The 16,522-nt window shown below is 35.8% G+C and overlaps 1 protein-coding gene across 2 annotated transcripts in view; it reads left to right on the forward strand.

Annotated features, from left to right (window-relative positions):
* The window catches only part of Nectin3 (nectin cell adhesion molecule 3), a 91,786-nt gene that overhangs the window by 40,999 nt on the left and 34,265 nt on the right, over positions 1 to 16,522 (forward strand). For both annotated transcript variants that reach the window (XM_005074770.4, XM_040750741.1), the window contains exons 6-7: positions 7,446 to 7,584; positions 10,159 to 10,243. In XM_005074770.4, the coding sequence (XP_005074827.1) occupies positions 7,446 to 7,584; positions 10,159 to 10,243 (224 nt within the window). The remainder of the gene's footprint in view (positions 1 to 7,445; positions 7,585 to 10,158; positions 10,244 to 16,522) is intronic.

The raw sequence follows: 16,522 nt of genomic DNA on the forward strand, positions 1-16,522 counted from the left end.
TGGCAGTTCTAGGAATATTACACTGGTGCTTAAGGCTTTTTGGAAGCATTGCACTGTTGCTCATAAAGCTTTATGTGTGTACACTGTACATAGGGAAGTTGCCTGTGAACATGAGTATTCACATGAATACAGTAATGTGCACAGTTGATTGTCAGGTATATAAAAATCATATCTCCTTAGAAAATTTGAAAGATTATTTTTACCCCATAGAGACCATGTTTACTTTTGTTACTTTGATATGTTTGGAACTGTTTCTACATTTTTATATTTACTTCATGGTTTCTTTTCTACTTGTTAAAGTACTTCAATAATACAAATTGGTTTTCCTGTGGATTTTATTAAAAATATAAAAGCTTCCATAAGCTAGAAGTTAATTATAAAACTAGTTAACTATATTTGAACATTTAGTATTTAACCATGTGCCTGATAAGAGTTGTGTGTGGCTGTGCCCATCCCGACACACATACACAGCTATATGTAAAGAATTTGCTAAGGTTTTCTAGTAGTAACTACTGCTTCTGATAGTCATCCATGTGTGAAAAAGTTCTAGGAAGAAGCTATAGCTTCATTAATGGATTATAGGAAGTAGAATAAGTACAGATTTTGACAAAAATGTAGCCATTTCATATGCAAACATACTTGATGTGATTTTGATAGACTGTTAAAGTATATAAATATAATAGGTTATTTATATATGGAAGTAGTCAACATAAAATACGAGAAAGGAAAGAACAGTGCACATAGTGAGTTTTTAACAGGGTCTAGAGTATAAATAATTCCCCCACACACACTTGTTAACTGGAAATGGCCTGTCAAAAAAGGATGGGACATACTACTCAGCTTTTTTTTTTCTTTTTTCTTTTCTTTTCTTTTCTTTCTTTTTTTTTTTTTGATATTTTGGGATTGGGTTCCATTTTTCAGGTTTAGTTTTTAGCCAATAATTCATTCTCTCTCTCTCCCCCCCCTCTGCCTCTCCCTCTCCCTCTCATCCCTCTCCCTCTCTCTCTCCTTCCCTTCCTCCTCTCTCTTCCTTCTTTTTAAGCCAAGTTGTTTATTAGGTGTTAGCTCTCATTGCCATGCAGTAATCATGAAATAAAATTTAGGAAAAAAATTAAAGAACCCTTTTTCAGTGGTTTATTTCTAAAGTGAGATGAAATTCTGTATTATTTCTTCATCTTCATATTTGCTACTGTGCCTGTGTTTGCATGTTAATGTATGTATAACCCATTTTCATTGCAATTAATAATCACAGGAATTAGGATCTACTTCATTTCTCTTCCCAAACAACTAATATCAGGTTAAAGATAGAGTTAAGTAAACTGACAGTGCCTATAAGTGGACATGTTAGCCATTGACATGTTAGCCATTATATAGTTTGCTTTTAACATATATTCAGTAGCTATTTTGTATATTCATCATCAATGATATTCAGAAACATTTGAAAAATTGCATCTGAATCACACATTGCTATCTGTTTGTCTCACTTTTCCTTAAACACTCTTTACAACTGTTACACAGAATTTATAAGTTACTAGGTGTTTTAAATGATCTGAAGATAAATTGTATGTAGGAGGATATGCAGATTATGTTCATCTAGTAGTTTGCTAGGGATTTGAACATTGCTATATTTTGGCATCTGGGTTCCTGGAATCCTGTGTATAGATACTTGTTTGTTTTCAAGATACTTAGATTGTCTTTTAGTGTTTCCTTACTGCTTATGAATTGTTTTGAGTAGAAATCACACTTTATAATCAATTTCCTGTTTACTGTTTGTTATTTTTAATAATGGTATATATTTTTCTAAACAATTTTTGAATAAGCAGCCATTTCTTAAAATGGCATACACTTTGGATTGTTTTTTCCACCTTGTAATATACAATAAATATTGATTCATGAAAGTATCCTTAGGATAGTGTCAACAGTATCCCAACTTTTAAAGTTTTAAGCATGTCTCTGTTTACATGTCTGTTTTCTTCTGTTACAATATGTCCAGATTTTTAAAACATGAAGATGAGTACTGAAACTGAAACTAAAGCTACTTTTACAAAAGGTGGTACTGTATATATTTTATGTAGGTGTCATTTATTGAAGTTTGGCAGTAGTTACGCTGTTTCACTTTGAAAGAGTAAAGCTTATTTCTTTGTGGGAAGAAAGAAGCATTTCACTATTCTAGCTGCACACTATGACAACAGCAGTGACAAAGTGAGTACCAGTATAGCAGAAATAATCCTTAAAGCTTGAGACCAAACAGTCCAAAGGCTTATTTTACATGTATATTATGTATGTAAAATATATATACATCAGTATAGAAATTACACCATTCCAGTTACCAGAAATGTCTCAGGGAAAACCTACTAGTGGGGAATGTTTTTTATTTTAAATCCACCTACTTCAGTTAATACCAGTTCACTGTTACTTATGTAATTTAAACCCATCACCACTCCTGTCACTACCAAATTGACAGTAAATCATGTTGCATTTTGAAAGATAAAAATTGTTCTAAAAACCGGTCATAGTATCTTTTTTAGAACTTTTCATAATGTCTTCATTATACCAAAAATGAACATTTCTCTAATTTCAAGCAGTAAGTATTCACATTTCTGTCATGTTGTAGCAGTTTTAATCAGGATCCAAGTGTGATCTGTCACTGCAGTTTTAAAAATACCTTCTTCTGTGTGCTGGCCCACATGCCATCTTCCATTTAGTGTGTTTTCTAGAAATGGCTTCATTTTCCTAGTGTCCCAGTGTGGTTGTCCATTGCACCCTGAATGCATCCTCTGGATGTTTATAAGTTGTTGGTAAGGTCTGGATCCTTGCTTCATTCAAGTTTCATTGCATGAGCCAGGTTACTTTGTAGGAGATGATGCATTCTTCTACCAGGAGATTCATATTCATAATACTTGTTTTGATGCTCTGACACTAACAACCATTGGTTCTCAACGCCAACACAGTGTAACAGTGGGCCATTGGTTCTCAACGCCAACACAGTGTAACAGTGGGCCTACTCATGTCCAGATATATTAGCTGCATTTACCTTGTGGTGTTCCTGATACATTAATAATTGTGTCCATGCTTACCCTTTATTGAAAACTTCCTTTTCCCCCTGTCCACGTTGGGCGGGCAGTACATGTAAGTGTATCTCAAATGACAAATGTTTATGATACTTCAACAGAATTAGCAAATGCCAACCCTGGTTTTTTCTATCACCTTGTATGTTTACATTTTATTCTTCTTTTGCCTATCTTTTGTAGATCTGTGAAAACTCTTGATTGTAACGAGCTAAAAAAAATTAGTGTGTATTCCAAGTATATTTGTGCTACTAGAGCAACTCAGTTGTATGTATTTTAAAATAGTCGGAAATGGACATTTTAACTCTGATCAAATAATACTTTTAAATGTTGATGTCATTGTCACTATTTGGGAGGCATAATGTACTTCATTTTTAAAGTTAACCTCTTTTCTCATAAATTGATATTTAAAAAATGATTAAATGTGCTTCATTTTAAAAATCTTGGGTTTTAGACTTTTTGATTCAATAGTTTAAAAAGACCTTATTCTGTGGTACATACCTTTTGATACTTGGTTAATGTGTTCTCTCAAAGACGACTTGATTCACATGGAAGAAGAGCATTGTTGAGAACTTGAAAGATTTTGTCACAACTCCTAGTTTGAGAGCTTATCTCTATGCACAAGATGTTTATTTTTCAGTGTCTTTCCATCTGCAGTGAATTCACATACTTTATGCGTTCGACCCTCTGTAGGTTTATTGTTAGTGTAATTGAAACTAAGAAAATACAAATCTATTTTAACTGGTCTCTTGATACACGTGAATTATATTTGGTTGATTTATCACAACTCACTAGGTTGTCCTGGTTTTACTTTCATGCTATAGCTAGTGGTGGAAGTTTATGTATTGAGTAAGATGTTGGCACTGCTTTTATCTGAATTATGTGATACCTTTATTATGCCACTTCTTTTGCAGGATAGCATATACTAGTTATAATGCTTACCTAGTGTGTATCACAGATAAATTTTGGTAATCTCATTTGGTTAGGTGCTCACCTGACACTTGGGGTGTCGTTTGTAGTGTTAAAAATGAATACTGGGTCAATTAACTCCCATGAGTCATACATTAATTATACTGAGAAGGAACACACAAGCAAAGGGCTTGCAGCAATACCTCAGTTCACATTTGTTGTGGAAATGTTCCTTCCCATGTGAAGCCCCAAATGATGGCTGAACAACTGACACTTGGATCCTTTGATGCTGGCAGTGCCAATGCAAGCACTTTATGCTAGTTACCATTTGTTTTTGTTTTAAACAATGTTGTTTGTTTTTGCTTTTCCTTGGAGGAGGAGGTAATTTGGTGATAGTTGAGAAGTTCAGTGATAGACAAGCTCTACCACTGAGTTAGTTGTTAAGTGTGTTTTAAATATAAGTTCTTTTTCTGTACTTGTTTAGACTGCATATTTTATACATTTGTAACCTCATCTTGGGACTGTTTTTCTTTCTTGTGAGGATCAGTATTATGTCTGATTCACCCTTGTATTCTTAGAGGTGGGACAGTGCTAGCCCATAGATATCTGATAATATATTGAATGAATAGCTGAAAATGCCCTGAGCTAACTATGGTCCTTAGGGAAAATTATGGTGAAATAAAAGTTGCATAGATACATGCTTAGCTGTTGTGTTGAAAACATAAAGGAACTTCTGAAAATGAAGACTGGAAGGCTGGCAGTGTAGCTCACATACTTGTCATGTGTAGGTTTCGGATCCTCAGCACCCAAAACTGAAGAATTATTAATGGGAAAACACAGTTCTGTATAGTATGAGAGTAAATGTAACATTGATAATTAAAAACAAAATTAATTGTATTTGATATCTATAATATTTACTATGTACATGTTTTCCAGAAAGTTCAGTGTGTATTGGTTGGTTAGCTGATAACTGATTTTTGAATATTTGTCTTAGAAAATATGCACTTGCTATATATAATTACAGGTGGTATATTTTTTGGGTGGGAGGGTGAGTGTTCAGTGGATGTGTTGTAATGTAACTGCTGCAGTAGCATCAATCTGTTCTTAGGGATTCATACTGCCATTTCATGGTAAATGGTAACGCTTATATTCTGTCACTTTAAACATTGTAGAACATCTTCCTAGGTGATCACATGCTTCTTTAAGTCACTGGCTTAGGTTTAAAAGTACCAAGTTTCACTTCCTCACTGAACCTTTGCACTTGTGCAGAATAAAGAGTTTATGTAGTGTATGTGTGTTTATGTGACACAGCAGTAATATTGTTGGACCAAATTCTCAAATTTCCATTGAAATATTTCAGTTTGAATGCAAAGATGTTGTATCTTCCTTTGTGTTTCATTCTGACATTCAACATATGTCTTGAAAGCCTTGGACTGTCCTTAAATATACTGTGTCCTTTGCTTTTCTGTAATTAGTAGAAGAATCACGAAAGGAAATGTGAAGTATAACATACACATTTAGTATCAACCTCCCTTTTTGTGATGATCTGTGAGGGGAAGTCTTAGTTTTCACTCATACTCAAGAGTAACCTGAGCTTTTGAAAAACAGTTCGTAAGTACTACTGTTCCTGTCCTGTGAGCATCATAAAACAAAACTCACAAATTTAAATTCTATGTACTTGGGCAAAGTGGTATGTAGAATGATTTCAAATATCTCTTGGATTTACAAGCACGAAATCCTGTTGACTGCATTGACAAATGTGAGAGCTAGTGATTAGACTGATAAACAGAAGTTGAAAATCTCAGTTGTGTTACCAAGTTGAAAGTTGTAGTTTGAGCATAATTGCATGCTGTGCCCACTATGTCTAGATTATATTCCTTGATTGACAGGTTATTCAAATGGAAGACTTGCACTGAAGGGTAAGAGTTTAAGTCTAAAATGAAGTCAATGAAATGGCCCACTAATAAACTGTCTTGTTAATTTAAAACTAGAAAGTGAAGCCCTTTCATCATGTAAAACCCCATGCGCACAAGACTGATCTTGAACTCAGAAGTACACTTGCCTCTGCCTCCCTAGTGCTGCAATTAAATATATAATGCCACCATGCCCAGCTACAAATTGTATTTTAATAAAAATAAAGTACTTTGATAGGTAAAACAATTTAAACATTCTAGAACTTTAATTTCATTTCAGTTTGCCATGCCTGGTCTGAAAAATAATTGTAAGGATTCAAGACATGACTAAGCCATTTTAATGAAAACAGCTTCTTGATTTCTCATAGGGAGCAAAAGGGCAAGGCTGTATTGTCTGACTGGACACTTGTACCTCGACCCTGCTTTTCCTTTCGTTCTCTACTGCTCATTAGCTGGATGACTGTGGCCAGGCTCCACTAGAGTCTTGTCTTCATTTTTAAAGTGGCATTTCTCATTGTCTACCTTATTGGTTAGAAGAGTGAAACAAAATCAAGTTTGTGAGTTGAGGGTGTAGTTATCTGCTGAGTATGTACTGACCATGCACAAAACTGACTTGGTTCCCCAGCAGCACATACACTGGGCATCATGGCAGGTCCCTGTAACCCCCACTTACAAGGTCCTGTGACTAGAATCCATAAGTTCATAGTTACCCGTGGCTGTATAACAAGTACCAGAATAGCCTGAAATACATGGAACCCAGTCTCTAAACAAAATGCAGAAAATGGGTGTGAAGAACCTGTAACTTATGAATCACTCCACAAAATTGGGTTGCTACATTTCATATGGCTAGAATTCCATCTTTTGAGCTAATGAATGATATGCCTTTTAAAATTTTGTGAGATGCTAACTGCTATATTAATTCCTTAAAAATGTGTCATTTAGTCTGAGAAATGAATTAGTATTCAGAACTTATACAAATATTATTTAAATACATATTGAAATGTTGCCTTTAACCATTTAGGAAAGAACTGCTATTATTGACATGGCTACTATTTTGAAATATCCTATTTTAAAACATTTTTTAAAGTATACACTATCACTTTTTATGTCTGTGGTATGCTTTTCTATTGTTTAGTCCTTGAATCTTATTATGTTATTTTTAATAGTGTTTCTCTTTCATTTTAATGGAATAAAATGGTAAGTGTGTATTACTGGTCAACTGATTTTTTTAATCACCTGTTTGAGTGAGAACTTAAAATTATCTTTATCTTTTTATTTATCTTTAGACATTATTTGATTGTACAAAATAGATTTATTCAATAATGCCTGATTGGAGATATTCTTTCCATAGTTTGAGTAAAGCAAACCTGGGGACTAATGAAAATAGAAGGGTATTAACATAATGCTTCTAAAATGGATTAAATTTTGGGTCCTTTAAACTAATTGTTGGGTAAATATTTCAAATAGCCAACTGAGCACTCTAAAAGTTAAAGCATGCAACTTTAAGAACTCTTTAAAGTTGTTTGAAAACTCTAATTTTTTTGTTACTTAACAGACATTCCACTTAAGCAGACCTCATCCATAGCAGTGGCTGGAGCTGTGATTGGAGCTGTCCTGGCCCTCTTCATCATCGCTGTCTTCATGACTGTGTTGCTAACACCGCGGAAGAAGAGGCCATCGTATCTTGACAAAGTGTAGGTGACAGTTTTGCTTGTGTTAGGCTATGAATATCCATTATTCATTAACCTGTATGTCCCCCTTTACGTTACTTATATTCGGTGTTCAACAGATGGAAATAAGGATAGTGTTGGACCCTTGTTAGTCAACTGTGATTTCATCAGAACATGTTAAACTTAATTATAGTAAGTGAGAATCTCCACAGGGCTGCTAGAAGCCAAGGTATTAGGCAACCCCTCATTCACAGTCATTAAGACATCTTTCCAAATGCATCATATTTATAGCTATTGTTGGCCAACCTGAATAGAATTCAGGTACCTGCTTTCAGTAATAGAAACATCTTAGGCTTAATTAATTTTATGTCTGCCTTTTATAGAGATATAACTAAACTACCAAGAATTATTTTTAAAGCACTAATTTTGAGTCTATTTCCTTAAGAAAAAAATTCTTTGTTTCATTTAATTTTAAATAAGCCTCTTTTCATTTAAACAATAAATTTGTTGCCTAATCAAGATTGAATTACAAGATAAATATTGTACTGTGTTATAGAATGGAATGACTAACATCATTTCATTTTAGTCTTATAATTATTTCTAAATAGATTATACTTTCCATATTTCACATGGTGGTGTTGAGAACAAAATAAGATGTTTTTATTTACTGGGGAGTGGAGCTTCCTGTGCAATCTGTTGATGCATGAAGGCATGGGGATGGTATTCTTTGTTTCTTTAAAATGCTTTGGGTTATGACTTTACTTCTTCAATCTGACACAGTCACTGCACTGCTTTCCGGATTGTAGACCCTGTCATAATGGAGTGACAGCTGTCACCATGAGCCGGTCACTGCTGCCATAAGCTTGGGTTTTCTCATTTAAATGGTGCTATAAATTTATTGCAACTTTCATTAGAGAAAAGTTAACTACTTATGAGTAAAAAATGGTAAAATGCTGCTTTAATTTGATAATTGTAAAATTGGAGTTCTTTTGTAAGTGTTACAACTTTTATAACTGTTTTGTGTATTTGTTGAATTATTTTCAGTAGAAAATACTACTTTATGTAAAATGGAGTCCTTATTGGTCTAGGTAATAAAAGGTCAGAGTCAAACATAGAGGAAAATGCTGAGAGATCAGAGAGAAGGAGCAAGCCACAGCACACCTTATCTCCTAAGCATCTCCACAGAGAAGAGAGCAATTAGCTGTTTGTCCCTGCTTAGATAGTTACTGCCCAACTACGTCACTTCCTGCCTGTCTGTACAGACCTCCAGACCCCTATGGTTAGCTAATGCAAGCTCCATTCTCTGACCCCCCAGACAGGGTTTATTTGTTCAAGAAAGATATCACCACAACTTTATGCCCATATTGAGAAATGAGTAGATCATAGCACATTTATTATTTTAGCATCTGAAGATTTCATCTATCTTTTAATATTGATAACTTTATTTAATTTGCTAATCAAAAGTACTGGAAATATATCTTTAGTCTTCAAATCATTGAAAACTATATGTATTTGAGAGATTGTTTTCTATAAACATAGAACTCTAGACCCATGAATGTGTTTGTAAATATCTAACTGGCATTGAAAATATATGTGAATATTAGGGAATTTTACAGTTGAGGTCATCAAAAATATATTCTCTAAGGAAACCCTGGTTCCTTTGTCTATTTCAGATGGCATGATTCATAATAAATTGTACCTGAAAAATCTTATGGGATAAATATTCTAAAGATGAATATTGGTTTTTGTTTCGTGTGCATGTTTGTTATTGTCTGCATGTATGTCCCTGTACCATGTGCAACCCTGATGTCCATGGAGGCCAGACAAGGTATCAAATTCCCCTGGAACTAGAGTTTCAGATGACTTTAAACTTACTGTGGGTACTGGAAACTTAACCTGGATCCTCTGGGAGAACAAGCACTCTTAACTGCTAGGCAGTCTCTGCAGCCCCAAGGCGGCCATTTTGAAAAATCTATCTTGGAAAGCACTTCCAAACTCTAATATGAGCTTTTGTCAATCTTCCGAGTTACTTATATGACTGTTTGGAGAAACATAATAATATACACATTGGGGAATGGAGAGATAGCTTAGCAACTAAGAGTGCTCCTGCAGAGGCTCTGAATTTGGTTCCAAGCGTCTACTTCTGGAGGCTCATGACTACCTGTAACTCTGGCTGCATGGATCTGACCTCTCTTTAGGCCTGTGGGCATCCACATACATGTGACAGACTTGCAGACATACGCACAGAGACATAAATAAAAATCTTTTAAAAATCCTGCCTTTAGAATGTTTATCAGCATAATCAGAGGTGAAAATATGTCAAACTTAAGGTGGACTGTGACTTGTTTAATGATAATTTTCAGTGTTTCTATTTGAATTGCTTCTTTATTGTGAATAAGATAGTTTGGTGCTAAGTATTAGAAGTAGTGATGCCTTTTTTTATTTTCTGACAGATTAACAGAATATAACTTAATTACACATGTAGAGTAGAATAATTATATATTATAGTATGAAGAAAATGTCCTTCAGATTTGTGAGAACTTTCTTTGTTTTTCCTGCCGGAACCCCCAACACTTCTGTTTGCTGTTTTGAACACAGAATTGACCTTCCTCCTACGCATAAGCCATCCCCTGTTTATGAAGAACGAGTTCCTTCTCCACCTCAGAAAAGCCTTCTGTGTCAGGTATGTGTTTGTGAAGACACTTAACATCACCTGAACTATCTTCTAAAAGTCTGGTCAGCTGTTGTGGTGCATATCTGTAACCCATGCACCCAAGAGGCTGGAGCAGGAGGACCAGAAGTTTAAAGTCATCCTTGGCTACACAGTGAGTTCGAGGCCAGCCTGGCTTACAGGAGACCCCATTGCAAAATTTGAAGTGAATAAATGTTTTTTAAATCTGTTAAATTGTATTTTTCAAAATATTGTCATCTATTTTGTAATGACACATAATTAACATGTTCAAATATTCCTCTGAAATGTATGCATGTGTAGGAGCTAGTAAGAAAAGGGATGGCTAATGTACTGTACTGGCCTTTCACTAGAAGCTGTAGTTAAGACTGATTGTGAATTCAGTTGTCCTGACCTCCAGATTTATTGTAAATACTGGGCATTTTCCTGTGAATAGAAAGTAGAGAGCTTGAGTATGTTTGGTAGAGTGTTGTGCTCTTCTCTGAGCACCACATTCTGCTCTTGCTTCTTTTCTGTATGGAAGAGGGCTAAATTTTAGCATTTCTTTATTGAGAAATAGGTGGTATATATTCCAGTTTAAAATACAATGAATATTGATCCTTATACTACATTTGTGATGACTTTTAACATTTATGTTGGAGTCAATGTGCAGTAGCTTGCGTGCAAGTTCAACATTGTCATCTTTTGGCTACCCCTGGGTTAATATTTCTGCTTGATGTTTGAGAAAGTTTAGATCAAATACTTGAATTCTTTTATTCTTAAAAAGAGTGTTTTTGTTCTTTGTTTACTGCTTGTTTCCTGCCGTTTCGCTGTTGCTCATGTAGTGTGTTGGGTTCTCGTATCTGGGATTTGCCTCGAATAGTTTATTTTCCTTAAAATATGTGCCCTGCCTGGATCTTCACCCTGCATTCAGTCTGAGTACATAGAACGCTGAATTTGGTGGGGAAACTGCAAAGGAATGGCTCTGTGAAGATGTCCTCAGCTTCTGTTACTTCACTCATCACCTAGTCAGTCTGCTGTTAGTATGGGTGGTGCAGTCAGGAGTGTGGAGCGTCCTGTCGTGTACTGCCCCCCGACAGTGACTCCAGCTCTGTGACACACGATGTGTCATCTTTCCAGAGCTCAGTTTCACACAAAGTACAGCCTTTGGCAAATAAATAAAAGTGGGAAACAGTGTGAAATGCCTGTGGAGACCTTGACCAGAACTGCTAAATGCTAGAGAGGGTTCCTACCTTAATCTGAGGGTGTTCAGACATTGTTCTGAGAATTTTGTTTAGGACATTACTATTAGTTTCTTTAAAACAAGCTTAATTGAATATAATTGAAGTGCTGTCAGGAAAATCAGTTTGTATGTAATGTATTCTCTGTATTTTCAAGATGAATTTATAGAGTTCTAGAATTAGAGAAAGTTATTTGGTTCACATCATATGTATTGGGTTGTAGTTAAGAAAATATAACTACATATACACTATAAGACACTGCATGAAAGCAAAAGAAATGTATTATTTCTTGCATGACTTGAGCAGACAGTGAAGCCAAGAGTTTCCAGGATGGGAGGTGTGAGATAAACTACTCAGATAATAATTAGAGTAATTTGATTGTAGTAAGTTTAATAACAGGAATAATCCTGAGCAGAACTGAAGAATGACATTGAAAGTAGTCAGAACCTTTGCTCAAAGAAAATTTGATGGGAAAATACATTGTAAACAGATGAGTAGTGTTGGTCCTTAAGAAGTAAACAGCCAGTTAGCATTGTGATTTTTTTTTTCCTCATTGAAATGAAGCAGTGAACAGCATTAGTCACCAATGTTTTCTTCCACATATAAAGCCAGTTCTATAAAATATAGGAGAATCAGAACTTGCATTGGGCATAAAGTCAGTCATAGTCTTCATTCTTTTAAAAATGCAGTTAGAAATAGTTAAAGCTTTAGTAAGATAATTTATTATGACTCTTCCATTATACTATTACACACTAATTATATTGATATTTGTTTTGAGTTTATCTTACATCAAAATGCAAAATATATAAGTGTTTCTTGGTTACCAAGGAATCTGTGAGTTTGTGGTGGCCACTCTCTGATTCAAAAGATAACTTATCAACTTAAAATTGATTTTTTTCTACTTGAAATCATTACTTAGTTCTAACAACCAAGCCTGGTTACACAGGTCTCATGTTCCCAGAAGGCTAACCTGGCTTTAAGGAAGAGCCTGATATCAACATTAAACACCACTCCCTCCTCAAAGGAGATAAGAGACCGTTTATTCTTGAGCCAAATAAGAATGCTTACAGCCCAGGAACAGGATAGCCTCAGATGATATGCTCCAGTATAGACAAAAGGTATAGAACAAAAGAAATTGAGTCTTAAATTGAGGTACATTTTCTTCAAATACCTTGGTAGAAACATAAAGTAGGTAGGCTACAGCAGAATGCAGATATCCCTAATATAGATCCCATGTGCTATGTGTTGGTGTTCATACCTTTTGAATTGGTATATGCTAATGGTCTGTTACATTAATGTTTTGTAAGAACTTTGACCAGATGAACACAGAAGTGGCAGTGAATGTCTGTAAAGGGAACTAAAGATAGCCTATGATCAGTTTACTTTAGATTTGCAGCATTCTAACAATCAAATTGTAGTCAGCATTGTCGAGTCTTTATGAGTGTAACTTTCTGAGAGTTTCAGTTTGTGTTGACCTTTTCATTGGTGGTTTTGGAAAGAAGTGATTCCTTCCTGTGTATGCTGGTTCAGTGATGAGCAGTTACTTTGGAGACAGTACCTACATTAATCCCTGAGAACTTTCCCTCCAGATACACGTTATTCAGGAAAATGAAGCCTGGTATTGTGGAGAGATATTTTTCTTGAGTGAAAACTGTTTTCCTACAGAGAAGATGCCTGAAGTGGCAATAACACATTTTCAGGAAATCAAAAGCAATGTTTTGTCTGAAGGCAAAGAGCCTTTAAATCCACCAGTGTGTCCTCCTCATAGATGAACATCTGGCAGAAGTAGTCTTTATTTATGAAGCATACAAGCTTTCAGCATTAAATTGTGTCTTACAATTTTGTGATGGTTTATTTTCCTTGTATGTTTCAAACACAAGTATACTCATCATATAAAATATAAAATACAATCTTACAGAAATTTTAAAAATCAACTGTACAGATCCTTTTTTCATTCCAGCATCCTCAAAGATCTACAGACTACACTACTGTTGAAGACTGAAATATCTCTCCACACCTCTGTCCATGACTTTACTTCATATATGTTCATATTTTAATCTGTGAATGCTTGTTTTAAAACATAGGTGGAGCTATATCATCTATTTTCAAATTTTTCTCTTATTTACTATGCCTTCCATGATAATCTGTTTTTCAGAGTGGCAATGCAGTCACCTTTAAGATCCTCTGGGTTATTAAATGAGCACTCACCAACACAGTTTCAGTTGCCTTGGATTGGAATCTTTGGATTTGTTAACAGTTGGCATGCCCCTGCATTCAAGTCTAAGTTCTGTTTTTGTAATTCTGTTCCACTATGGCTGATTTTCAAAATCTCCATTACATCGACACATAAAATTCATCCAAAGAGATCCTTGTTTTTGTTGCAAAATTGTAGTGAAAATATTTTATGCATTTTGTTATGTTTGTAATATGATCTACTATTCACTGGAACAAATTCCTTTATCAATTTTTCCTTGCCAAGATATTCTTGTTTGTTTGTTTGTTTGTTTGTTTGACTTTCTGAGTAACTTCCCAGACTTCATAAAACTATATATTTAGGGATTACTCTAATGCAAACTGGCAACCGTGTTAATACCAGTCCAAGAAATCTCATAGGCTTTCACTTTGGTGTTTCTTTTTGTACTTGAATAGAATTACTTCTCTAGAGCACATGTTTTGTTTTCTCTTTAGGTTTATTGTATACAGATTAAACATTTTGATTGCCAGTGGTAGTCCCTGCCCCTGCCTCCACCTCCATGGCTTCTTATTGTTCATGGAGTTCTTACTTGGTCTAAATAATAAAAACGCAGAGTCAGATATAGAGGAAAAATGCTGAGAGGTCAGAGAGAAGATGGAGCAAGCCAAAGTCACCTTTACCTCATTAGTTTCCCAGTAGAAAATTGAGCAAGTTCTTGTTTCTTCCCAATTACATCCTCTTTCCACCCAGCCATCTCACCTCCTGTTTCCTCCCAGCCATCTCACTTCCTGTCTGTCTGTACAGACCTCCTGATCTCTATGGTTGACTAGTGGAAAGCTCTATCCTCTGATCTTCAGACAAGCTTTATTTGTTCAAGTAAGATATTACCACATCTTCTAGGGAGTTGACTAACATGTACAAAGACTCATACTAAAACCACCTAGGGTTTTTGATACTGTTCCACTGATGGCTCTTCTATCTTATTGTTCGAGTCAGGGTTTCTTAGTCAGTCTCAGAACTCTCTATTTGACTGACTTCACTAGCCACCTTGCTCCAGAAACCAGTGTTTGTCTTTCAAGTTTCAAATTATAGGTGAGCCTTCACAGCTAGCATTTGTGTGGTTACTGAATTTTGCAAATTGATTTTGTACCTTACCACTTTCCTGAAATTGTTGTTTCTAGAAGTATCATAGTAGGCTCTTGGGTATCGTTTATTTATAATACCACATTCATCTGCAGCTATGGATGATTTGACTTCTCCTTTTATGGTGATATTTTGTTTAAGATCTGACAAATAAAGCTTGCCTGAAGTTCAGAGTGCAAAATTAGCCATACTATTCATCCATAGAGGCCAGGCAGGGGTGGCACACACCTTTAATCCCAGCAGAAGCTAGTTGGTGATGGTGCACTCCTTAAATCCCAGCACTAGAGAAGAATATAAGGCTGGTAGAGACAGGAGTGCAGTCTGCAGTCATGCTGAGAACAAGATCACCCCTTTTGGTCTGAGCCTTGGTAGAGGTAAGAATTCCTAGGCTCATACCATGGGGCCAGCTCTCCCATGCCTGTGGTGAGGGGTGGGCCATCTCCCTGGAGTGCTAGGGGTCAGCTGTGCCATGGGAGGGCAGTGCCAGCTCTCTTGCTGTAATGTCCCTCTTGAGGACAGGGCAGCCATCCAAGGGCTAGCAAGAGAAAACGACTGACTCAGAGTGGCCCTTAAATTTCAACAGGCATGGCTAAGAAAGACCCTACTCTTCTGATCTTTTAATCCTCCTGCATTCATCTTCAAAGTGCTGGGGTTGCAGGTGTGCACTGTAGCACCTGGTCTTGTGTATCTAAGGGAGATCCTGAATATCGTATCCAGCCTGAGACCTGTCCATACAAGGCAAGCATTCTATGAACTGAGCCACATCCCTAGGCTCCTAAATATTCTTAAACACCACATAAGCCATGTAAAGACTTGAAGAATTAACACAGATGTAATTCCCAGACTTTGGAAACAAAAAGGAATAAAGAGAAACTTTTAATGGCTCAACTCTACTTGGGAACTCTTATAGAAAAGTATTATCTGAACCAATGATTTACTGAGACTGGTTTTAACTTTTAAGGAATTTAGACTATTTTTGTTTGAAGTACAATCAGCATTAAATTTGTGTGGTTTATTTTAGACTTGTGTTAAGTTCATACTACCATTAGGGAACTTTTTAAGTCCTAATTAGAGGTGACTTGATTGACTCATGAGTAAGTATCACTAAGAAACTGATGAAGTTAAATTCTGGAAGCTAAGTAAGGTAAGATTTCTTCCTGGATTTCAAAGAACCGAATACCTTTCCTTATCAAAAAACACTCATGATCCTTTTTAAGTGGAGCGATTTTATTTCAAGTTCACAAATGTCTGAACACAGAAGTAGGCTGTTTTTGTTTTATTTGATATTTACTTATTTGTGTGTGTGTGTGTGTGTGTGTGTGTGTGTGTGATGCATGTACTCTAATCTGTATATGGAGGTCAGAGGGCAGCATGGGGTAGTCAGCTCTCTCTTTCTACCACATAGATCACAGAGATCAAACAGAGGTTCTCAGGCTTGGCAGTAAGCACCTTTACCCATTGGACCTTCGTAGTGGCCCCAAACTGGACTGTTTTAGACATTCAGAACAGAGTGATTAATTTGGGGGGTTTTGTTTGTTTTTTAAGAGATAGACTTCTTATGAATGAAATTTCAGGTTATCAGTTTTATTTTGATTGTCGTCATTTAGACTTGGTTTAGTGCAGGCAAGTTGTTGTATTGAGGTTCTTTTGAACTGACAACTGCAGTTCTCTGACCTCTACACACATACTGTGACACTATCATGCCCCATCCCAATA

Source organism: Mesocricetus auratus, unplaced genomic scaffold (genome assembly GCF_017639785.1).
Source record: "Mesocricetus auratus isolate SY011 unplaced genomic scaffold, BCM_Maur_2.0 Super-Scaffold_100008, whole genome shotgun sequence".
NCBI classification, from domain to species: Eukaryota; Metazoa; Chordata; class Mammalia; order Rodentia; family Cricetidae; genus Mesocricetus; species Mesocricetus auratus.